The sequence below is a fragment of the Falco cherrug genome, chromosome 5 (assembly GCF_023634085.1).
Source record: "Falco cherrug isolate bFalChe1 chromosome 5, bFalChe1.pri, whole genome shotgun sequence".
Lineage (NCBI taxonomy): Eukaryota > Metazoa > Chordata > Aves > Falconiformes > Falconidae > Falco > Falco cherrug.
This window is the reverse complement of record NC_073701.1, coordinates 46869723-46896159: the sequence shown is the minus strand read 5'-3', so window position 1 is coordinate 46896159 and position 26437 is coordinate 46869723. Positions and strand designations below refer to the sequence as shown.

General features: G+C 37.3%; 1 protein-coding gene across 4 annotated transcripts in view; it reads left to right on the top strand.

Annotated features, from left to right (window-relative positions):
• Window positions 1-26437, top strand: part of ANKS1B (ankyrin repeat and sterile alpha motif domain containing 1B) — a 441494-nt gene that overhangs the window by 200127 nt on the left and 214930 nt on the right. For all 4 annotated transcript variants that reach the window (XM_027812345.2, XM_027812343.2, XM_027812342.2 and 1 more), the window contains exons 13-14: window positions 15844-16421; window positions 18312-18384. In XM_027812345.2, the coding sequence (XP_027668146.2) occupies window positions 15844-16421; window positions 18312-18384 (651 nt within the window). The remainder of the gene's footprint in view (window positions 1-15843; window positions 16422-18311; window positions 18385-26437) is intronic.

Here is a 26437-nt window from a genome sequence, read left to right as displayed (position 1 = left end):
CAACCCCAGCTCTCTCAGCCTGTCCATATAAGAGTTCCAGCTCTCTGATTATTTTCGTGGCCCTCCTCTGGACCCACTCCAACAGGTCCCTGTCCTTCCTGTGCTGAGGGCTCCAGAGCTGGAGGTAGTACTCCAGGTGGGGTCTCAACAGAGTGGAGTAGAGGGGCAAAATCACCTCCTCACTATTCATGTGTCACATCTTGTTATGCAGTGATATTTCCAAACCCATAATGAAGATGAAATATATTTACTTGCTCTGAGTCAGTCTCTCTGTCAAGATCCTGACACAGCTGGTGAGTGAGCCAACCAGGGGAGATGCCCTGCTGGACCTGCTGTTTACAAACAGGGTAGGACCGGTGGGAGATGTGGTGGTCAGAGGATGCCATGGCCATATAGTGATCATGAGATGATAGATTTTTTGATTCTTGAAAAAGTAAGGAAGGGGATCAGCTTTAATGAGACCAACCCCATTACTCTGGCTTCCAGAGGGCCAGCTTTGGCCTGTTTAAGTGCCTGGTCAACAGACTACCTTGGGAGACAGTCCTGAAGGGCCAAGGGGTCCAGGAAGGCTGAGCATTCTTCAAGAAGGAAGTCTTAAAGGTTCCAAGGCAGGCCATGCCCATGTGCTGAAAGACAAACCGGCAGGGAAGAAGACTGGCCTGGATGAACAGAGAGCTTTGGCTGGAAGTCAGGTTGAAAAAGGAGAGTTTATGACCTTTGGAAGAAGGGGCAGGCAACTCTGGAGGACTGTAAGGAAGTTGTGAGGTTATGCAGGGTGTAAGATCAGAGAGGCAAAAGCCCAGCTTTGAACTTAATCTGGCTACAGCTGTAAAAGATAACAAAAATTGGTTTTACAAATACATTAGAAACAAAATGAGGGAAAATGAGGGCCAAGGATAATCTCCGTCCTTTATTGGATTCTGGAGGGAACATTGCCACAAAGGATGAGGAAAAGTCTGAGATACTTAATGCTTTCCTTGTCTCAGTCTTTAACAGTAAGACCAGCTCCCCTCTGGGTACCCAGCCCTCTGAGATAGAAGACGAGGACAAGGAGCAGAATGAAGTCTCCACAGTCCAGGAGGAAACAGTCAGTGACCTGCTGCTCTGCTTAGACGCACACAAGTCTATGGGGCCAGATAGGATCCACCCGAGGGTAATGAGGGAGGTGGCGGAAGAGTCCTGGGTTAACAGTTGGACTTGATGATCTCAATTGTCTTTTCCAAGCTAAATGTTTATGTGATTCTAAGATAAATTAAGGAGAACTCATACCACAAAAAGGTTTAAAGTTCTTACCTGTCAACAGGAATTCTTAGAGGGTTAGCCATGTAGGGAGAAAAATCATATTGCTCTGCAATTCTTCACCTGAGAATTGCAAAGTAAAGTTGTACAAAGTGGTCTTTCTATTTTAATAGTCTTTATCAATGAATTGACTTCAAAAACTGGTAAAAATTACCAGAACTTAGAAATCAGTGATTTATGCTGAATCTTGTTTTTCATGTGGTAAAACATTGCTGTTTTGGCTTTAGGATAAAGTATGTTGTAGCTGAAGTAGAAGATTCCAATTTTAAGAAGCAGGCAGTTACTTTGATTCAGACTTCTGTACTGCTCTATGGTGATTACTGCATGTCTTGGGCTGCTATAAAATGATAAAAACAATTAAAGTTAAGATTGATTAGAGATGTTTGGAAGGCACTTGCAAATTACAGACTTATAGTCTTTTTATTGACAGCCAGACTGCAAGGTTAGGTGAACTTAAATCAAGTTTCACTTAAAATTTACTTTCATTCTTCACTGATCAATTTCATATCTCTCAAGTTAATTTTGGTTTAGAAACGCATAGCATATTTCCTCATGTACTTGTAGATGGGCTTTATTTCTTAAAGTTTGTCCAAGTTGTAATAAATATCCACAGAGAAATTTGGAAGAAAGGAAGTTGCTTTAAAAAAAAAGTTTATATGCTTCTTTTCTCTCCACAGATTCATTATTTACCAGTAGTGTACCTATCCCAATTACTTTAAATTTTGGTTCACCCTTTATTCTCTGAGCAGAGAAGATTTTAATTGCTTAATGCCATGTTTTCCATCTAAAGACTTGAAGAAAATTCCATTACCTGTTTAACTGGGCTAGCAAGAGGCCAGTATACGTATCCCAGTGGGTAGTTCACTCCTTGCACTTTTGGAAATACCTAATGCATGTCACTTATTCCCACCACCCTCATCAGCCCTGTTTCATTTAGGTTGGTGCATATAGGCAGAAAAATAACATAAGCTCAAGTGCTTATAATACTATAATTTTCAAGGTAACCTCTTCCAGGAGTGACCATCTTGACTTTTTTTGACTGTGCTTCTTTACTTTAGGTGCTTACATGAAAACGCTTTCAAGACACAAGCATTGGCTAAATACTTGGAATTTCATCTTTGTATCTTCATGAGATTTTTGAAAACTAGTAAAAATCATAAAACCCCTTTTCACATTAAAAAGTTTTTTATAATTTGAGAATCTCATTAGAATTTTCTAGGTTTAGAATATTTGGTCTTTCGGATGGCTCCTTTCTTTTCCTCTTATTCTCTTTTCCCTTCTCTGTTTTTTTTTTTCTTTTCTTTCCTGTTATTACAAAAGAAGAGCAATACAGTGTTTGCCCACTTTTAATCAGAAAAGTGATTTAAATGTTTTCATTTCTCATTATTTTGTATAATAAAAGCTTTCAAAAAAAAAAAAAAGAAAAAATGTCTGCCAGGTTTTGTTCTGGTATCTGATACAGTGCTGTCTGATATGTTGAGCTGCTAGTGATGCTTGTTTGCTTTTTTTAAAGAAAGGTAAAAGTGACTTGTGTAAATTTCTCAGGAGACTGTGATCATTCAATTTCCAATCTATTCCAAATGAAGAATAGGGTAATCAAAACAATTGTAATATTGTTTCTGCAATTATTTGTTGATTATGATTGACTTAATGAACTCCTTCTGCATACTCAGTTCTTTCGAGTGTGTTTGGTAGGTTAGACAGTTTGCTGGAGCAGAACTTTATCAAAGAAAACACTGGAAGAATCAGTGTTACTTTAAAGCATGTTGATCCTGAACCTCCACCAATTTGTGTGGCAGCAACAGCAGGCTTCAGGCAATGCAGGAAATTGCCTTTTTCAGCAACGTAATGTATACCTATGTTAATTTTTCTACAGCTGTCAATGTAATTGAAATATACAGTTGTTTTACAATTCATTTGAATCATGAAATATTGGAACAATTAAATTCTGCTACATGACTTCTCAGCAGAAATAAAAATAAGAAAACAGTAATAATGGAGCATTGCCAGCACCTGAAAGACAGGAATTGATTATTTGATGACTTTGAATGTTTATTAAGAAATAATTTGTATGCCACAATTTACCTCAAAAGTAACAGTGAGAGCCAAAGCATGTAACACACTCAGCACAATGGACCAAGAAGGTGACTTTTTTAGAAAACTTCTCAAATGGGTTCAAGAGCAGAGGGGCTGAAGTTTAATAGACACAAGACAATGGTTTGGGTAGCACTGGGTGGGTGGAGGCCACAGTTTAGAAATACCCTGCAGAAAGACGTGTTGAGGTTTAAACACAATATCAATGTGTTAATCTATGGAAGTAAGAGACAACTTAGCACCCAGGTTACAGAACGATGCAGGCAAGAAAACAGTAGGTCTGTTCTTTCCTACTGTGTTTGTATGTCTGACTGATGAAGAACTTAGCCACTCTGTCATTTGTAATAACTCCTCTTTAATTTGGGGGTAAGAGGGGAAAGGAAAAGAGAAGGAGAGAGTGGAGACAGGAAACAGAGTGTGTGCAAGGAAGCTGAGTCCAAGAGCTCAGACCATTTTTCTGTAGTGACTGAAAACAAGTATTCCAGAATTGACAGTTTGAAGCAGGTCACTCACCAAAATTAATAGGTAACTGCTGACAGTGAGTCCCTTTCCAAAACAGAGACAAAAGAAAGAGACATCCTAAAAACTCAAAGGAGAAATGTGAAGCTTTTGACTATGACATCCAATACTGAGGAAGTGTTTGAAATCATTGTCTGGGGGATACCTCTATTACAAAAAATACTGAGGTTCGAAAGTTTGTTGTCATGTGAAATGAAAAAGCAACATTTCTAAGTTTTCAGTGAGACAGCTAAGAGAAATATAGTGTGTTCTTTCACTTTACCCATACAAACTTTTCAGTCGGGAACCACACCGTAAATAGGAAGAGCCATCTGCTTCTGACTGACCACAGCAATCAGAGCCAGAAGAATGGGGGACTGTTGTACCTAAAAGGCAAATGGTGGCTCGCATACCTTCATAAGCAGTATTTGACATGTACAAAACACTGGCGTGGCCAACAGACAAATCCATTGCTGCAGACAGAACTTCAATGTTTGCTGTTTTCATTACAAAGGAAGTCCAAGTATCTCCTATGGACCTCCCAGTAGAGGAAAGTCCTGATGATCCACTGGATTAGGAATAAAATGATTGATCCAAGGAGGTCAAATAGATTGTGATCTATCCATTGAAAAAAATTGCCATCTCTGTCATTTCCAGTCTCAGCTCCCCTGATCTTTGAAGGAGACAGGTGAGCTTACCAAATCGTTTCAAATATAAGTCTTCTGACTGTTGGTTCATTCTACAAAGATTTTTAGGATATTCTTCTAAAGAAGAATAAAAAACTTAGATGATGGTGATCCCCTAATTATTTCTCTGCATTCATACAAGTGTCTCCTTCATAGTATCCTGTCTGAAGAGCAGTCACAGTTGTACACAGCTTTTAGGAAATCTACTATTTTTTTGTTTCTCCTCTATCCCTGCTCTCTCAGCTATACAATCCTGCTTTATGTTATGTTATGACTTTAAACTGTTGCATGTTACAGTTCCTAAATATGGATCATTCCATGTTATTTTTGAGCTTTCCTAGTTGCAATTAGCTGCCATTTGTCAGAGTTCTCTCTCTTGAGAATCCGTTATGGCAAGTGACATCTTCCTCAGCTTCATCTGATATTTCCAATTGAAAATGCGAATCCCTAGTTATGAGAGAGGTGAATCAAGATAGAATTTACAGAGGTGAATCAAGATAGAATTTACAACTCTGTCTGCAGGAGGTGTATGTTTATGTATCAGATCACCTGGTATTTGCATGGGACTTCCCTGTTGATGCAGATTCTGCCCATCTACATATCTACATACAAGATCACAGTGATCCATTTTCTCCTCACCTGTTCCTCGGGTGAAATGTAAGGACACTTGCTTAAAGAATAGAAATACATATATGATCGGAAGACCAGATCTAACTGATCTGAGTCCTTAGTTCACAGTTAAACGTAATTATTTATGTTTGTCAGTCTTCCCCATGCTGAGTGAAACATAAGTAAATTAGAGCAGAATGAAGCAATAATAACATTGTAGGCCTATCTTGCTTCAGATGTTTCTGGTTTCAGGACCTGATGAACTCATTTTAACCTATCTCGAAGCATTTATTTTCTCTGACACTGTAGATAAGAACTAGTTAACTCTGAAAATTAGTTGCTAAGTCCAAAGTATCTAATTACACAGTAAAGAACTTTCATGTACTTATTAAAGATATGCCAACAACTGGATAGGGTTCTCTGATCAAGATTTTTCTACAACCTACTATTCCTGATATTCTGATCAGACTGTTACCTGAGCCAAATCTGGGCTGTCAATTATGGGCCTATAATAAGATAATGCCCACCAATATTAGTGTATTTTCTGATCCCTTAGACTCACATTGTGTTTTCATATTTACGGTTTCTAGACTCTTAAACTACTTTATTCATGCGTGTCTGTGAGCCTGGCGGATGTTTTTGAAAGCTATACTACTTTAAATCCTTTTAGCTTGGTAAATTAGTTTGCTTTATTAGACCATGCTAATATTTATAGTTGTCATGCACATTATTCCACCTAAGAAAATATTCTCAGTAGATGTAATCTATTTGAAAAGCAGAGATATTTGGTACCTTAGTGGGCGATCCACCTAATGTGTTTCAGAGAGGAAAGCTGACTCTTACATTGCAGAGAAGTTTCATCCTTTTGTGAATGGCGGAATTCTGTAGAACTAAAGATGTTACCAGCACCTCCTTGTCATTGCACTTCTTTCATAGGTGGCCACCCCTGGATCTAGCTTCAGCAGAAGGGCTTTGTGAGAAATTTCTAATCCATCTCAAGCAAAATAAACCAGATGAACTCAACTACACTACCCAAACTAGCACAGCCGATTTGCCTTAAGCAGAACAAAGGCCGTTCTTACAATGAATGATACCTTCTGCCTGAAGAGCAGTAGGGTGGGTGGTTGTGTTTTCTGTTGCCACAGCTATTCACTAAGTGAGACTGTGTCCTCTAACTTTCACATGATCCTAACAGAAGGTAAATAATTCAGAATTTCTATGTGCAGCACTTAAGTTGTGTGACTTTTCAACCAGTTATGTGAGGTTTTAATTGGATTAAACTGTGCCTCTGTATCAAATTCTGTCATTCAGAAACATGGATGGCAGACCCTCTGTTTCTAACCAAGAATACTGACCTATATGTTGAAATATCAAGGAAATGTCTTTGTGAGAGTTTCTGACCGGCAACCAGTAGATAATTCATACACATTTTTGTAATAATATTTGTTATTTTTCATTTATTTTTATTTATTTAGTAAGAGAGCTTAGTAAAAGTGTCATTTGTGATGGATTCTGGAAGTTGAAAATTGTCTTCTGAATTCATTCACTGCTCTACCATGTCTGACCTGTTGTAGTCTAATGCTTTTTTCCCCCTACAACTAAATCTGAACTTGAACAAGTGCTTTCCTGCTTCCTAGCTACATGTTGACTCTCCTAGCAGTCATAGTTAATTCATAGCAGGTTAATTCCATGTTCTGAATGAACATATGTTTCCAAAATGTCCTGAGTGGATATCTGAGGTCAGCCAACCTTTCATGATGTGTTCCACTTAGGTGATCCAGCTTCTTAACTTGATGGCTAATTTGGTAGAAGTATCCAACAACCATTACCTAAAATGCTAACAATTTTTCAGTTCCTATCCAAGGTAAGTGTATCTGAGTCATTTGAAGTGGGGTATATGCACGTACGCAATTATTTATTCCACAGTAATGGATTCTTTGAGATACATTGTCTACGTGGGTATTACCATCAGTGCTCATTGTCTTCTACCATTTGAACCTCTAAGAAACAATTCAAATGCCTAAAAAGAGATGTCTGGACCAATTTGGACACTCCAGATACTATTATTGACCTCTTGATACTTTTCCAGAAAGACTCAGGTTTCAAATAAGCTGTGTGTCACATCTGTCAGCCCTTGCAGTCACCTTGGGGTACCCTACTGTGTCTAAAATGGCCATATATGTCTGGGTTTAGTCACCCGAACCTCTTCACTTCTTTTCACAAAATCTGTTTTTAAGCATCCTGTGTGTGACATTTTTAAAGTAACTACAGTTATTTGTGAAAAGTAAACATCTTTTAGAGATTGTCAATCTGCCTAGAAAATCAGTATTCTTAGCTAAATTCTTTTGCACATAACAATTTAGATTTTTTTTAAGATCATTTATATTCTGTAAATACTTTTCAAAATAATTTATATGGTTTTTCTTTTATATTTGCAACCCCCAAATAAATCATTAGGGGAAAATAAATATAGAGAACCTATTTTTTATTCCTTCATTTTCCCCACCCAGTATTTATAACAAAGAAGAGGTTTTATAACAAAGAAGAGGTAGTGAGTTGCAAGCTTACTAAAAGACTATGAAAAAACTATGATTTTTAGTGATTATTTTAAAACCAGTTGCATATAAGTGATTATATAAAATTTCAGTAAGTGTTCCACATAGAGTTGAAAAACTGCAGTTATGGATGTAGTCTTCTATGACTGCATGTATCTACATCTAGAACTGGACTATAATTCTACAGCTAGAGGTATTGTCTAGAATTTTTTAATATGTATACATTTGATGTCCTTACAGCTTTGTTTCTACTGCCTAAGAAGCAATTTTGTAAAAGTTGAATGAGGCCATTTGGGATGGAGGGGGCTTTATTTTGCATTCTTTCTTGTAAAAACACTTATTCCATTCTTGCTGTCTTTGAAACATAATTCTAAGATGAAAGCGTAGATGGGCTTGTGGACTGAGAAGAGGCAAACTACTTTGTATCATCTTAAGTATCTTAAAAATACTGCTGAGACCAGAAATATATACTTTAACAATGTTAGGAAGAGATAGAAATGTATGATCAGTGCAAATACCAGAACATGTATTTTGTATACTTTCTGCTTTTGTCTCATGCTTGTTTTTACTTAGGCAAATTAATTTAGTTGTTACTTAGACAAATCCTTCTTTCCAAATAAAAGTGTTGAAATTGTTGAGCAGTATCTCTTTTTGGAAACAGCATTCTAAAACCCATCCATTATTTTTCCAGTCACTTTTGCTTTGACAGTAAGTTTTGTTCCCAGTTGGTGGAGGACTTTGTCATTCCTTCTTTGCATGTGGTGTGTGAAATATCAGGAGTAGAACAATTAACAAGATTTCATTAGAGTCTTCAACAAAAAGGATATGGTTTGAGGAGCTCATCTGTCACATTCATATTGCTTTGCACTGATTTTGGTTAAGTGTCACCAAATTTTCCTCTTCTGTTACCCTTCCCTGCTGTACTACATTGTCAAATTAACATATACTTTCTGAGCACAGCCACAGCCCACTCAACTGCTAGCTCTCTCCTGCAAGAAGAGCTTACCACAGAATTTCTCAATGCAATTATATGTGATCTTTCTGCAAAATTACATTTCACATGAATTTCCATTCACTTCTCAGAATTTCTTATGAAAGGTTGCTTCTGTGTTATAAAGAAATACCAGTGGTTTTTTTTCCTTTTGCTGCTTGGTAGAGTTGAAATATTCTAGTAGAATTTTAGCTTGAAAACGGATGTTGAATTAATCCAGTGTTTCACCTAGAGGATGTTGAGCATTGTTTCTCTGCCTGAAATATTTAGTCAGTAAACATGTTAACGTCTCAGTTTTCTGAAGGATTCTTATTTTGATGAGCAGGTATAAGGCAGATTCTTGTGCTGTAAATGTGGTGGTTCATGAGAGGCTGTCTGTCATTAAGACATCTAGGAACCGTGCCTTATATAGTCACACAAAAAGAAATCCTCATGGAAACAGCATTATGGAGGTGGCAGCTGCAGCTCTGTATTTTTGTCTAGGTTGAATTTTGCAGTTAAAGATTAACCCTTTATGTGATCTATGTAAAAATTACATTATGTCTCTCTCACATACAGAATACACTCTACAAGTATCAAAACAAATTTCTGAAAATGTATGGGAGAGTCACTACATTTCTATAAGAGTGAAAATTAACTCTGTTTGCACCAGATTACACTGCTATTGCTGAAATTTTGAGCAAGAACTATATTTCAGTATTATAATGTAGTTAGAACTAGCAATAATTACCAACTAATATCCTTCCTCACTGAAACCTTTTTTCTTCATTAGAGGCTGGCAAGCAACGTTCAGAAAACTTCACGGAATTGTTTTTCCCCAAAAATCTTTCTTACCTTTTGTAGTTCCTGATGGGTCATTGTGAAACGATGAATAAAATGTGGACAGTGAAACTACCAAGTTAGTGATAGTGAGGCAGTAAAATCCTTCAGTACGCAGTCAAGGGCAGACTGCAATGTTAAGGGGTTGGATTGGCAGTTAGGAAGCTGGTAAGAGCAAACACATAATCCACAGAGACTTTTACTGTGATGTGTAAGGGACTGTGCGTCTTTGAGAAGCTGGTAATGGGACCTGGGCACAAAGCCTGGAGACTGCAGGCACCAAACTTGCAAACCTTCTGGTGGTTTCTTTAGATTTGGGAGGAAGCAGAAGCAGAAACAATAATCTGCCTGGACACCGTTGCTCCTTTTCTGTGTTGTTGCTGGTGACAGCAGAAGCCTTTATTAGTTGCTTAGTAATAGTGTTGTTATGTCTCCCACACAGGTCCATGGTACCTCGCTATAACATTTACTAGAGTGAGAAAACATTGCGTTGCCTCATCAAAGATATCTGCAGCCAACATGCTGCCATCACAGAGCTGGAGCTTAGTCAGAGCACCACATTGTTTGCTGTGTGAAATAATGCCTTCCTGAATATTGCTACTTAAGTTTTTAAATAATACGAAATTTCTGTCTTACGTCTTTTCTTGCTGATCATCTCATTTTATGATATCACTTTGGCCATACAACCGATAATCATCACTCCTGAATGTATTCTGGTGTGTCCAAAGCAATCTTTACCATGAAAATAAGATGACTTCTTTGCTAACCACTCTTGTATGAGAGGGAACTCTCCAAATATTACTCAACTGTGACTGTTAGTTTTATCAATCAACTGAGTGTGTGGAAAAGGGAGTTGAGAATACATTTTTTGGCAAATATTACACATGTGCAGAGTGTGTTGCTAAAAACATCCCTCTGGATCAAATGAAAACAGAACTTGAATAGAATAATAGTGCAGGTGTCACAATACAGTTGTTACCATAGCTATAGAACAAATTTCTAGTAGATTTTTTACATTAGAAACTTGTTCCATGGCAACAGCAATGCCTATTAAAGATGTAACTCTGTCGTTATAATTTATCTGTTACAGCTCTTTTCATTACTATTATTAACAACTGTTTTTCTCCTGAATGTACTTTAGTTTTGAACATGAAATCTCTTGAGATGCAAATCCGAATAACCTGATTTCCAACTTAAAATTCACAGTATTTAGTGTGCTCCTGATTTTCTTAATGTGCTCTGCAGCCTTGGTGTCAGATTCAGAAAATAGATATATGAGCTTGATGAAGCATCTGTAAATTGTAATTCTTAAATACTGAAAGTGAGAAATGATATTCCACAGAGTTCTATATATGTACCACAAGCAACTGTGCTGGTGTGCACCAGTGTGTAAATAAGTAGCTGACTGAATTGCAATCTGCTGCCTAAATGCCACTTTGGTTGTATATAAACTGGTGATAATAGCAATATGTATCTGTGGCTTTGAGATTATGACAGAACTGAATTTATTTGTGGTTCCAAATGTGAATGTTTTCCATGCAACATACACACGCAGCACTATCACTGTGATATTCAGAAGTAATCCGCTCAGGTGGGTGAACTGTACATGCACTTGTAATATCACTAAAGATCAGTAGAAATGACATATGTTTATGATTTAGTGTTTAGGATACTATTTACAAGTAAAAAGATAAGGTGATAAGAAAAGCAGTATTTGGTGAGGAAGCAAGATCTCTTTCTGTTTGTTTGTGGGTTTTTTTTGTTTTGGGTTTTGAGGGGTTTTTTTAAGATTACAAAAATAAATGTCCTTGCAAAAAGATAAAAGTAATTTATCATAATCAGAAAACTCTCTCCATTGGGATTCAATCCAGGAACTTGAACTTCTCCACCTATTCTCTCTCTGTGGTATCCCCATGCTCTTTCTCAAAGTCTGTTCTCAGAAGGCTTACTCAAAGTCTATGAGAAATCAAAGCTGGTATCATCAACCTACTGTTGATGAGTATAGATCTATGCAATGTAATTTCCTATCATGTCGTTTCTTAGTGCCAGTTAAATTGGTTGAAATAAACAAAAATAAAGCATCTAATGAAAAGGTTCAAAAGCATATGATAAAGTTAGGGGATAGAACACGATAGGAATGGAAAGTCTGAATTTCTCAGATGTATCAGTAGATTTAAGATTAATTCTAACCACACAGGACATTGATCATCATTATAGACAATTAGAGGGTTTTTTTTCAATGCATAGCAGTATTCAAAACAACAATAATTTTGATATGGTTCAAACCAGAAAATAATACATAAAATATCACATTTTGTGCATCACTACCAAGCCTCAGAAGAAATAGTGATTTCAGTATTGGTTGTCTTAAAATTTATGGAAGAAATATGCAACAATAAAAAGACAGCAATCTCAGATATGGGCAATTACTTAAATATTGTTCCTTAGCTTTTAATAAAATAGCCTATTTTAGCAAGGATATTGAAGTGTCCTTCTAAAAGGAAGTAAGTACCCTTCATTAACTGCATTGTGAAACTAAAATAATAATACAAATCTGTATTAAAAGAGCCTTTAGACTTAACAGTTACCAATTCAGAAGTCAAAAGTTTCAGACTTATAATTGGATCATCAGAGTGTTGGTTGGAAGGGATGTCTGGAGGTCACCTAGTCCATCCTCCTGTTTGGACCAGGACTGTCATCATGAGATCAGGCATGACTTTTCCCAGCCAGGCCTTGAAAACCTCCAAGGATGGAGGTGCCACCTGTCTGGATAACCTGTTCTAGGGCTGCAGTGCAGCATGCAAGGCAGCTTGCTTTTTCACCGTTATCATGACCACATACTTTTTTCCCCAGTCTTTTTCATTGCCAATATAGATGTGGTTTGCATTGCTCAAAATCATGGGGTGAAGGTGGCATAGCTATGAGACCTTTGCTTTCTTTGTCATATAATTAACAAAGCTCTTAGTTAAAGCAAAAGTTATCAAAGAAGAGAACTGACAGCTGAGGCAGTTGAATGTGGCAGGTAACACTCTCTCTGCCAGAGCTTTTGTTATCCTGATTAAGACAGACCAAACTTTATCCAAGTAGGCAATAGCAGTGGTCCTTGTTTTTTTGAATGCTGAATTTGAGACATTAGGGGTCTGACTTATAGAACTACTGAAGTCAATAGCAAGTGTGCCTTGAAAATACTTATACAATGCTCAGTACTCTGAACAAAGCAAATCTTAATTGGATGACCAAAATTTGTGGACATTTTCAGCGTTATCTCCTTGTGCCTTATCTTCCATTTATCAAATTAGGATGTTTATCACATTACAGCCTCACCCTGTAGAGATACATGAGTTTGTATTTGTAAACTCCTTAGGTAATGGGCATCATAAAAATTCTGAGGAGCTGCTGAATAGCTTGATCTTGAAAGAATAATGTGAATGCTCTGTAGTAAATAGGTAGTAGGATCACTCTTTTTGAGTAAGGAGAATGTAAAATGTTGAAGATTTTCTTCTCCACTGACCAAACTTCATTATGAGTACTAAATGAAACAGGCAGATGTTTTTTTTTAAAAATGAAGGTGATGATATAAAAAGTGAAATACAATGCTGCTAATACATAAGAAGACTAAAGGTTGCACAGGGAACCTTTGTTTTCATCTTTCCTGGCTTCTTTAAAGTGTTTCTGCGGGTAGTTTAAGCATGAGTTATACTTGTATTAGAATATGTGTACTTACACATGCACAACAATAACTGTACTGAACAATGAAGCTGAAAAGGTTCATACAGTATACTTAGTCTTTGCATACATTGCGAACTTCTGCCACTTCAACTAACAAAATAACCAAAAGTAATGTTTTGATGTTATCACTGCACCATTGCTAGAAAGTCACACACACTCTTTCTAGTGGTCACTACATGTATTTACTGATCACAGAAATGGAGTTCTCAGAAACAACATCTTTTATTTACAGCAGCAAACTGAACAAAATCAGGGCATAAGACAACATTGGTGCTTGGCAATCTGCACTGTTAAACTGTTCTGTGGGTTTAGGTAAAGTTTGGCTGGTACTGAATAGTACCCACCCAGACAGTACCCAGACATCGCACAAGTTCTAGCTGGGGCCAGAGACCATTCCCAGTAATTGTTTGGATGGGCCAGCTCTGTCTTGAGAATGAGGAGAGTTTGGCTTAAAGGACATGAACCTAGCAAATTCCTTTAGATCCTAATAGTTGTTGGGCAATTTCATCTAGTAGTATACATGTAGGAAAGATATTGATGATATTGTAGATATTAGTGCAATTCTTGCAGCCCAGGTAAGCTTTTCTTTTTCCTGATTTATTCTTCTCTCCTGTCTTGTCATGACAAAAACATTGAACTCTTACATGAGTTCGATAGACAGCTGTAAGACACATCCCTGGAATAGCACAACAGGATTCAGTTCATGATTACGACATCTAAATGTAGGTGTCTGAATGCAAACTGGATGCTGTCTCCCGTTATAGTCACGAGCAGTCTAGTCAACACAGTTAACGGAGTACAGGGAGTGATTCAGCTGACCAGCCACAACATACAGCAAGGGGCATCACTCTCTAGGATCCACCGACTTTCTCAATCTCATCCCTGGCTATGCTGGGAGCTTACATACTTCTTACCCATGTAGATACATAAAATGAGATGTCAACCTGGATCAAGAATCCCAGCTACTGCGTTTTTCATGTAAGGCTAAAACACCAAAGGAAATCCTTATTTGCATAATTATTTTCTCATTTTAAGTTTACCTTCAAAATTGCTGGCATGCAATTAATTTAGCAACTTTCAGAAAGCAAAGAAAGTGAGAATGTTCCATGGCTTCCTTTTCCCCTGCCTTTTTTTCCCCAAACCAACCTTTCTGATGTTACTGATTCCTTAAGCTCTGCCATGTCTCACATTCAACCTTTTGCCGTAACACCCCTCATCTTTCTAGCTGCAAAATGGGTTAAGTCTATATTCTAGTCAGTTGTTTCCCAAAGAAGAAAAGTAAATTTTCTTAGGTTGCGCTTCTAATCTTGATTAGAAATTGTATCATGATATTTTGATTAATAAGAAGAATATGTAGTTTTACATTTTTAAGCTGCGGACTAGTAAAAGAGCTGATGGTGTTTTGAAGTACACACCAAAATCTTTCTTCTGTCATTCATATAATCAAATACTATCTCTTTTTAGAAGTGATATTTTGAGATTTGTGGGGTTTTTTTACTAGTAGACATTTTAGCAAATAGGAGGAACCTGCTCAATTTCATTGCAGATTATGACATGATGCTATGTTTGATTCCTTCTGGTAGCTAGTGCTGTGCGTACAGTCCTGCAGTTAGAGTCTACATATGAACATACAAATTCTAGCAAAAATGAGATTAATGTATTTAATGGGGTAGTTATAGAAATGCAACTGTTCGTCGGGACACAGTTATTCTGAGTAGAATATGGTAACTCAGTGCCATGTGGATAGAGTGATAATACCTACAGCAATACCTTAAATGAAGCAGCACAGGTAGAAAAAGGTGTGTCTATTTTTTTTTTCTTCCTCCTAGTCCTTACAGCAACAGGCATAAGAAAACCTATAAATTTCTAATAATCCACTCTGAATTGTGCCAAAAAGTCCATTTTTATGCAGTTCCTTTTGTGTGTGTGTGTGTGCTAAATTGCACATAAAACTTGTTTCAGAAAGACTTTGATTTCCTGTTCTTTTTCTCCAATGTTTACAATTACTCTGCATCTATTCTCAAAAGTTCCCAGAAATAAAAACAACACTCAGATCTATTCTTTAAAGACTGTCAGTAAAAAGGCATCATAGTGTAAACTCACTATTATTATAATGACTATAAAAAGAAAGATTACTAACAATACTCCTGACAATACTAGTTCTTCATGTGTTTTACTACCTACAAACTAGCTTGCTAATTCATCATACTAAACTGTATAATTTGTACACATTTCAGCTCAATAACAAATTAAAAGAGACACCATCAAGTTGATGGAATAGCAGTGACCTACTTTATTTTATAAATTTGTTTTTTCCTGGGATTTATGCGTAGCGCTAAGTGGTTTTGGCTGTTTTTCAACCAGTCAGGATAAAACAGTCAAGTTTAAGGAGAGAATTGTTTTTTAAGAGACTAACAAATCAATTCATGGCATAAGTATCTTTTGTTTCTGTACATAAGAAAAAACCAAGTAGCATACAAAAATGTTTTTGCAGAGAGTGTGGGTTTTGTTGTTTGCAGTATTTTATTGCCCTGTTTTTTTACAAGGTACTCTCTTGTTTCAGGATATCTGTGCCAGGGAGAAACATCCACTGAAAGTGAGCTTCCTGAAGGACACCCTGCTGAACAGTTTGCAGGTTTACTTCATGGATCGTCGCCTGCGTGTGACCCACCTGATAATCCACTCCAGCTGTACAGCAAAGCAAACCAGTGCAGTGGTCCACTAGAGAACAGCATTTTGAGCAAGAACACAGTGCAGCAGCTACGAAAGGAAGGCAACACGGATCCTCCCGTTAAGAAAAAAAAGCCACCAGTTGTGAACAGAACCATATTCCATACTAAAACTAAACCAGCAGAAAATCATACCTTGGTTGGCCCATCAACAAGGATAAGTGAACAATGGGTTATTACCACTGGGGGATTTGTGGAGCGAGCATGTACACTTGGGAGAATACGATCTTTACCAAAGACTTTGCTTGAAATGCATTTGTGCAAAAATGTTTCAAAATCTGATTCTAATCTTATCACCCATCCGCCAAATGACAAAAAGGCACGAAGCAACTGGAGTGAACCCACACCAAGCCAACAGTGCTCCAAAGGGAATTCGGAGAGAACACCTTCCTTCACATCAGAATGGGAAGAAGTAAGTTTTGTTCATTATTAAGTACAAGCGAATATATGGTATTGTGAAAATGCTGTTACCGTTTTCCGTTTCAGACATGAAATAGCAAGTGACTCTTCCACACTGCAAATCCTCAGATGTAGTGCATGATGGTTTGACAGCTGGCACAAACTGCAATGCATTTCTGTTCAAAATGCTGCACACATAATGAAGTCTATTGTTTCTATAGTGAATGAGGTTAATCAGAAGTAATTCTCAATTTGTTGTGGCATTGAAATTATTTTCTACTAAATTTTTCAGTACTGACACTAATAAAATTTGTAAATGGTAAATTCTTTGTAGCTATGCCCATTATTTACATATTTGCTAAGTATTTCCCACCATGGCAATGCCTGCCAGCAAGAGACAAGAGAAAATAACAGGGATGGAGAGTCTTAAGATTTTTAGGTTGATCATGCATTCTACAAGCCCTCCCTATGTAACATATCTTCTAACTGGTATGTAGTCTTTGTACAGAATGCTTGGCATATACCTGACCCTTGTGTGAAGTGGGAATACACTTATAGCTACAATGAATTTGGGACTCTGAAAAGAAATGTCCACACTGAGTTTGTAGTGCCCATGCTTGCTCATACAGAACACTCTTTTAGTTTTAGAACCAGATTTAAAACAATTTTTAGAGACCTTATTTTAAATAATAATGTGCTAAATTTCAAGAATGTAAATGATTCTTCATAGATAAAAAGCTCCCATCTTACTGAGATATATTAAGAGTGACAAACGTTTAGATCTTTACTGCTATTACAGAGAAGCAAACATTGCTATTTAAAACAACTGCTATGGGGAAATGTATATATCTCCAGAGTGCTATATTATTTCAGAAGGATCCCAGGGCTTGTTTGTGTAATTATTTTTCTAGAAAAAGTTTCCAGCTCATCTAAACGTCTGGTGTGATAGGGCATCTGAAGGTAGTTTTTGTTATAAAGCAGATACTTTCCCAGTGGAGAGGTACTTAGGATCCAATTTTGGTCTTAATAACTTGGATACATTATTATGAAATCCTGATACAAGTCAGGTCTAAGTTTGCCTCTTTAGGGGGACATCAAGGTTTGATTGTTTTGAATATAAAAAAAATAAATTAGTTTATTTAGAAAAAGAGGGTAAGAATCCTAAATCTGCAGATTCTGACATAATCGCCAGATTTTCTTCTGTCATCCGTGACTAATACATAGTTTCTAAAAAGGACACAGATTTTCTACTATTTCTAATAATAAGGTCAGTAAAACCTGGTTCTCTGTGTCTGCCTTCTCAGACACAACCAGCCCATTGATTTATTTTTTGTTTTGTCCCCTTCTTATGGGAAATAAAATAAGTATAATAGTTTGACATAGCAAGTTCAATGTAATTTAGAAATGTGCAAATGAGTTTTGGGATCAATGTAGTGCTGTTTCACAAACTGTATCATTCTGTGGTATGTGGGGACACAGCTATGCTTCATACCTATTCAGTGGCCTTGGGGCAGGTGGAAAAAAGGGACCTAGGAAAATCTCTTGAAATCTTAATTGAATAATTGGTTTTTTACTTTTATAACACAAAACCCAATATTCTTATGCATTAATATTATTGCTTAAATAGACATCTAGTGATTATACCAATCATCAGTATGAAAGGAACCATACTGTAGAAAAAGAAATACTAGTCTCAGGCTTTAGCTTTTGCTAGCATATAAACATTGCAAAATAAAAATCAAAGTGGAGAAATTAATTGTCTACCTTTTATTTTTGCACTTTGCAACCTTGACTGTTGTTTTCCTAATGAGAGTAATAATACCATAAATTTATGCATGAAAAACTGAAGCAAAATGACAAAGATGCAGCCCATCAATTGTTTTCAATGTTCTCTTTTCTGCAGATTGATAAAATCATGAGTTCAATAGATGCTGGAATTAATACTGGATTGGGGGAGATGAATGATCACAATACAAGTAAGGGAAAAAGAACTAACTTTTTTAATTTTGACTTAACTGTCTATAGGGAAACTGTGGATAAGATATTGCTAAGTAACCCACTGTGTTGAAAACCTTTGTATGTATTTGGATAACCATGAACAGAATCAATGTTGTTTACTGTTAGAGATGCATTAGGCGCAGTATCCTGGAGCTGTTACTTTAAATAGCATATTGGAGTCATTAATGTTGTTCTGAAATCTTACCAGAAAAAATATTCCATTAATGTCTTCATACTGAAGCCTTTCTACTAGGGGGATATTTTCAGTCTTTTTCAGCTGAGATTTTGTTTGGAATGATAGGACCCTGAGTATATATAACCCAATAGCTGCTGACGGTTTTTAAAGCATTATATTATCTAATTCTGCTTTGATCAAATATTTCTGACAGCCAGTGACTGGTGTTAGCAATGATGGGAAAATTTGCAAACCTTCCCTACTGGTGAATTCTAAGAACTCTTAAGTCATGCCTACCCTCTTGGTATGTCAGCATAACCCTGTGCAGCTGTGCTGATAAGAACTTTGGAACTATTTTACTATGTTTTCTTCCTAACTCATGGAAAGAAAACTGACTTGTATGTCTGAATTATTTGGTCTTAAGGCAGAGCTATGTTAAGTCACCTGTACTGGTACAACCCTGCTAGAAATTGCATGCAGTTACTTGGGTTTATGTATTGGGCAGGAGACTACATACCTTATCACTTTTTAAAATTTTGTTTTAAAATTTATTAATAGTTTTTATTTTTATTTTATTTTAATAATTTCAAATTCAAATTTTAAAAATTGTTTTATTTTATTAATTTTTTAAAAAGTATTTTAACAAGCGTCCATTTCATGGAGCATTATATTTGTACAGGACAAAACTGTGTCTTACCAACTGAATAGTTCACACAACTATTTTAACGGTAGCTGGACAGTGAGAAGGGAATCTAGGAAAAAGAAAAAATAACTGATCTGAATATCAATATAATTGCAGATAAGACAAGCCGATTCAGATACTTTTTTCTAAAACAGTAAGGGACAATATCATGCAAAGTGCCAGACATTATCCTGGCAGGCTATTTTTTCTTTCTGAAGCTTGCTGTGTTAAAAGAGAGAATTATTCATAGAGAAACTCTAGGTTACAAGATAGTTACTTTCTGAAGCTAATTTAAGTAAGTCGGGATTTGCTGCTTACTATTTTTTATCATGGTAGTCATATTTGGTCTGGTTGAGACAGAGCTAATTTTCCTCATATGTTTTGGCTACTGCTGGGCAGTGCTCACAAAGCATCAAGGCTGTCTCTCCAACATTCTTCCCTCATCTGTAGGCTGGGGGTGGGCAAGATCTTGGGAAGGGACATAGCCAGAACAGCTGACCCCAGCTGACCAAAGGGATATTCCATACCATATGATGTCTGCTCAGCAATAAAAACTAAGAGAAAGGAGGAGGAGGCGGGCATTCTTTATTACCACATTTGTCTTCTGGAGCAACCACTATGCATACTAAAGTCCTGCTTCCTAGGAAGTGGCTGAACATTGCCTGCTGATGGGAAGCAGAGAATAAATCTGTTTTCCTTTGCTTGCCTGTGCAGCCTTTGCTTTTGCTTTATTGAACTGCCTTTATTTTGACCCATGAGAGTTTTTTCCATCTTATTTTTTCCCCTCATTTCCTGCTGAGGAGGGGAGTGATACAGTGGCTTGGTGGGCACCTGCCATCCAGCCAAGGCCAACCCACCACAGTCGTTTCTGGCACCCAAGTTGGGGCTCCAGGAATTCGAGATAAAGATAGTGACTGGGAGAGGTAACAGGCAGAACATGGACTGAACAATGTTAGTGAGTGGAATGATTGTGGGGAATTTCTATTGTTGTAATTGTGGTGAATGGAGGAGGGGTGGATTCTGTGTAAATTGTCTGCTTTCCTTTGGTGTTGTGATGATTTTATTTTGATTTTGGTGTGGGGAATTAATTTATTTTTTAGTGAAGTTTGTGAAGAGTGATGAATGTGGATTTTCATGGTAATTTTTAAATATGTGATTCAGAGAGGCAAGGAGTGGAATTTATTTGGTTTGTGTGGCAATGTTTTGGTAGCAGAGGGGGGCTACAATGGTGGCTTCTGTGACAAGCTGCTAGAAGCTTCCCCTGTGTCTGGTTGAGCCAATGCCAGCACGCTCCAAGAGAGACCCGCCGCTGGCCAAGGCCAAGCTCATCAGTGACGGTGGTAGCACCTCTGGGATAACATTTTAAAAAGGGAAAAACACTGCTGCAGAACAGCAGCCAGAGAGAGGAGTGAGAATATGTGAGAGAAACAACTCTACAGACAGCCAGGTCAGTGAAGAAGGAGGGGCAGGAGGTGCTCCAGGAGCCAGAGCAGACTCCCCTGCAGCCTATGGTGATGAAGACCATGGTGAGGCAGCTGTGCCTCTGCAGTCCATGGAGGTCCACTGTGGAGCACTTAACCACCTGCAGCCCATGGAGGACCCCACACGGGAGCAGGTGGGTGACCAAAACAGGCTGTGGCCCCGTTGGAAGCCTGCACTAGAGCAGGCTTCTGGCAGGACTTGTGGACCCATGGAGAGAGGAGACCATGGCTGGAGCAGGTTTGCTGGCAGGACTTGTAACCCTGTGGTGGACCCACACTGGAGCAGTTAAAGAACTGCATGCAACCCATGGGAAGGACTCATGTTGGAGAAGTTCATGGAGGACTGTCTCCCATGGGAGGGACCCCATGCTTGAACAGGGGAAGAGTGTGAGGAGTCCTTCCTCTGAGGAGGAAGGAGCAGCAGAAACAACATGTGATGAATAGACTGAAATCCCCATACCCTCTCTCTGTGTGCCACTGGCAGGGGCAGAGGTAGAGAATCTGGGAGAGAGGTTGAGCCTGGGAGGAAGGGAGGGGTGGGGGGCAGGTGTTTTTAAGATTTAGGTTTTATTTCTCATTACGCTACTCTGGTTGGTAATAAATTTAACTAATTTCCCCAAGTTAAGTCTGTTTTGCCCATGACAGTAATTGGTGAGTGATTCATCCCTGTCCTTATCTTGACCCACAAGCCTTTCATTTCATTTTCTCTCCCCTGTCCAGCTGAGGAGGGGAGTGACAGAGCGGCTTTGGTGGGCACCTGGTGTCCAGCTGGGGTCAACCCACCACAGCAGTACACAGGCACAAAATGCAAAACCAGGCATCCACTAAGATGTTCAACAGCAAGGAAGAGCTATGAAAAGGAGACAAAAGCAACAGTATATGTATGCAAATTTGCATAACTTGGTGATGTACAAGTACTACTCTGTCCTTTCCTATGAATGACCACTGCTTTTTCTGTTTTTTTCTTTTAAGAGAAGAAAATATCTCACAACTCTTCTCATCAGCCATTTTGTGGCTTCTACTGCATGCATTATTTTTCTTGGCATTCAAATGTGGCATTTGGTTTTTCAGCTCTTTCATTTGGCACGAGTTCCACTCTTTTCTTTGCTGCTTTTCCCAGAGGGGACTCTTGAGTCCCAACTTCTTTTCTGTTCGGTGTGCAGCTTCCTACAAACCAACATTTTTTTTTCTTTCTGTCAACTCCTTAAGGGTCTTTAGCTAGTGTAGAATGATAATCTGATTTTTCCTTTAATGAAGAAATCAAGCTATGTGCTGTTAATCAAAATACAACTACAAAATACAATGTTTTAAATCAATTTTGCTGTACATGCAGACTGCAGTAAAGACATTTCATTCTGCTATAGAGCTGGCTATATGCAGCTTCACATGTATGTTTTCCACTTTTCATTCCTTTATGCCTTTTCCAGGTTCAGTCAAGCGTAGTTTAGGCAGCAAAGAGAAGTGAATTATTATAATAACAAATGCATTACATGACATCAAACATGTTATACTTCAAGTACATTCTTATATTTTTATTAAAAATGTAATAGGGTTATCGAGCAGAAAATCTCAGTGTTAACATACTGGAGTAACCAATCAAGTGGAGCCTTATTACAGTGTTATTTATATTTTTAACAACAGATTTTACTTAAGATTTTAGCTTGTGTTAATTACCACTTATTAACTACCACAAGGCAATACACAGGTTTTTCTTACTGATAATATAACCTAAGACATTTTTTGATAGGTCTTTATCCCCAAGGAAGGGGCTGCTTTGAAGTTATCTGCAGCAAATCAGCTTTGTGTGTATGTGTGTGTGTGCTGCTTCTATTTAAGCTCCTATAGTTTATTGGCAAGAAGCATCTCAGGTGCCTTGGTGTTCCTCAGGGATACCTCACATAGCCCCCGTCTAATTACTGTCTGGATCTCTGTGTGTTTAACTTACAGTTTTATCTGCCCAAGTGTTTAGTACTGAGGCCCTAAATTCCATCTCAGAACTTCTCATTCCCCTTTACTCTTCTTCCTGGCTCCACACTAAGCCAAATGTAAAGATCTACTCTATGCTTCGGAATAAAAATTAAGTAGTATGGTATCAGGAAATATAATTTTGAAATACTTCATCAGTGTTTATATATATAAATATATGAGGTTTGTTAGTTTTATATGAATATATGTACAAAAATATTGTACAATAGAGACGAAAAATAATGTATTTAATGATCAACGTGTACAAGTCAGACATTTTTCTTAGAGTTGAACCGAAAGCATCTAGATTATGGAGTACTATATTCAGGAAACCACTTTTATTGTCTAGTAAATTTTTAGCAAACAGTAAAATTTGTGATAATACTGAAAAGCAAATGTAGCTTGATACGGAATCCTTCATTTTAGTATTTACTTAGTCCTGTATGTCATACTATACTTCCATGGTTTTATGAGCTGTTAGTAAAAACAAAAATACATTAATTCAAGCACAAATATTCTTAATCTACCAGGCATGAAGAGCTTTTTATGCTACATAGTATCTCATTCTCAGTGAAAAATATTTGAGAGGAAGTATTTCATACATAGTTAATTCAATAGCTCTATTTAGTATTAGACAATGACATCTTGTGATGAAATCCTTGAATGGATTTACAGGAACTTTGGCCTGTATTTTCCTATTGGTGAAATCTGGAAAGACTTCTTTTAGATCTCCAGGGGAATCTGTTAAGAAGCAATTAGAGGAGCAGTGAAAGGAGAGAATCAAAACTGGCTGAGTGTGGTCATGAGAACTTTATCCACAGTGTGCTTTTGGAAACAAAAAAAAAATAAAGCAGAGCTTTCAGTTTGGTAGCAGTACAGGTACCGGAGGAGTGAACTTGAAACTAGAGAGAGGAAGATGGCTGCCAATGTCCTCTGAGGGCATGGGGCATTCAACATCTGAACAGCTTACCACTGAAATCAAAAGCAGGAGTGCTGACCAGGGAGCAAGTAAGAACTAATCTCAATGATAAAAGACAATTAAAAAAAACACACTAGCCCAAAGCATACAAAACCTCTGTTACCAATTGGAAATAGAATACGGTGCTGGCAAGTGACCTTCTGCTCAAAGTGATGTGGAGACATCTGCACCACCTCGCACTTACGTTATAGCTGGTGTGCCTCTTCACAAAAGTCCAAACTTGCCAAGTTGCAAAGGATTCTACTGATCACTATTATATGATAAAGGATACTAATGATACTGGCAAGAATGATTCTAAGCAAATCAAAAGTGCTTATAAGGTTCTGTGGCAGTGGATTAAGAGGTTGAAGAGTCAAGAAATGTTGTCTCTCCTCTCACATCCAAGTCAAGCAACAGTCAGAAACACCCTAAATATAACTATGTGGCTTCTATTCTGAGAAAAGAGAACTTTAAATTAAGAACCATGGGGTAAGGACAAAAGTCTTCATCTTAAATAATGCAAATTGGACATAGGTCTAACGCCCGAGAAAGACAGGATTGTTTAAAACAATATTAAAGAAGTGACTAGACAAAGAGTCATGGGTCAGTTCACCAGATGTCTTAGCTATCTGTATGCTAATGGTAGATGAAAGAGGAACAGAGAAGAATTAACAGAAGTATTAATCAGGAATAGACAAGAATTAATTGAAGATTATGGCAAAATTGGCACTGTAGAGAATTTATCATATATATTACACTGGTAATCCCGTCATGTAGAGGATATAACTTCTTTAGTAAGAAGAAGAGGGGAAACATTGGCTTTATTTCAAAAAATATAATGGTTGCTTTGAGATCTCAAGAGTAGGATTAGTTAGTGCTGTTAAATATCTGTTGGTATCCAGGAAAGCAGAAAAGGACATGGTTGTTCTTGATAGGTCTCCAAAGCCTTTGGACTTTATTGTAATTGGAGATTTTCATTACTACGGTATTTGATGGAAAAGAAATTATATTGACAGACTTGCAAGTGAAGAAAATTCTGAAGAAGGTAGATGTCAATAAATTCGGATAATTTATTTTAAAAAATCTCTACAGTGCAAGTTAAAGAGAAATCTGTGCATTCTTCAACAGAAAACTACTAAAGACTATAGTACAAGCTTCATCAATGTGAAGAAAAGGAAGTGTAAAAGAGCAGCTTAGCTAAATTTTCATTTTTTTTCTTTCACCTTCAGACATAAAGAGGGAAATTTGAAATTTCTCTCTTTAATAAGCATGGTAGAATAACACACATGTAAAGACAAGTCAGAAGTGCTGAAACACTCAGTGACATGCAACTAGCAAAAGAAATTAAGATTTAACATAACATAACTATATTTGTACATTAATAGGTAGAAGAAGAACAAAGAAATCTTTGGTACCTAGCGAGGTTATGCAGGAAAGGAAAAGCTGCCCATAGTAGGTGCAGAGAAGGCAAAAATGTACAATGACTGTTAATCACACATTTACTGAAAAGGTCATCGGTGAGCATATGGCATGTACAGCTAATTCTAGGGCTAGAAACTCAATTGTGTATAAGGAAAGAACAGGTTATATAGGTTAGGTATCTTAAAATTGATTTAATGAAATGTATTTTGTGTTACATAACTGTCTGAAAAACTTTGACCTGGTAGTAAGTCTCTGTGAGAATTCTTGGAGAATGGATGAGGTATCAACAGACTAAAAGAGAATGATGTAGAACTTATCTTTAAAAGGGGAAGGAGAATGTGGGGAATTATTTTCAATTCATAGAAAAGTCACTGAACAGAGAAATTACTAAAAGTAGCTAGAAAATAGCAAAGAAATAAGAGACAACATGGATTTGCCAAAAGCAAACCTATTAAAGCAATCTAATTCTCTGCTAGGAGCAGATACCGGATTTTGTAGGTAAGGAAAGAGCACGAGATGCCCCATATTTGGACTTCAGTTAAGGTTTTGACATTGTCTCATGTGTTTTGCTTGTAAGCAGATTAAGGAAACATGGGCTTGGTGAAAATAATGGTAGGTCAGACATGAATCTTATTCTTAACGTCTAAATTCAGACTTCTGCAGTGTAGACTGCATTGAACCACTAATAATGAGTTAGATATGCAGGCACTTCTTAGCTCTTGTTTATCATCTCTAAATGTCTGAAGCATGGCAAATGGGACTAGAAGTATGGATAATGAGGGCCTAGAGGACCTTCTCAGATGTAGCTGTCTAAAACTAGCTGAAGTGAATCTCACCCCCTTCTCCCCAGGACAAAATTATAAAGGCAATATAGTGAAGTATCCAAACAGATTACTAGGGACATTATAAACCCATTACATTCAGCGGTGTCTTAAAGAATCCTGGCTATTTTCCAGAATGAAAAAACTAATGGTCAGTATATAAGTGACCTTGGCTTGGGTCAGTTGAATGGATTAGGTCACTGGTTTAATTCACTTTGAGTCTGTTTTGTAATGATTCTGTGACTACTGAAGTAACATGATTTAAGTCAACCTGTCTACAAGATAGAGTAGTCAAGTAAAAAGAAGAAATACTTCAATTTCATATATTCTTTGCCTAATTATAAACAATTCTAAAATAAAAATGTCTTTCAAGGCATGCATAGCAGTATTTGTGTGTTAGTTGGAGCCCAGCAGCTGTTCTGAGGTGTGTGATTCAGAGTTCACTTATATTTGCAAGTCTTTTGAAAAAGAATAATAAGAAAAATAATCTACTTGAGAGATTTTTTTTAAACATGAGTAATGGGTAT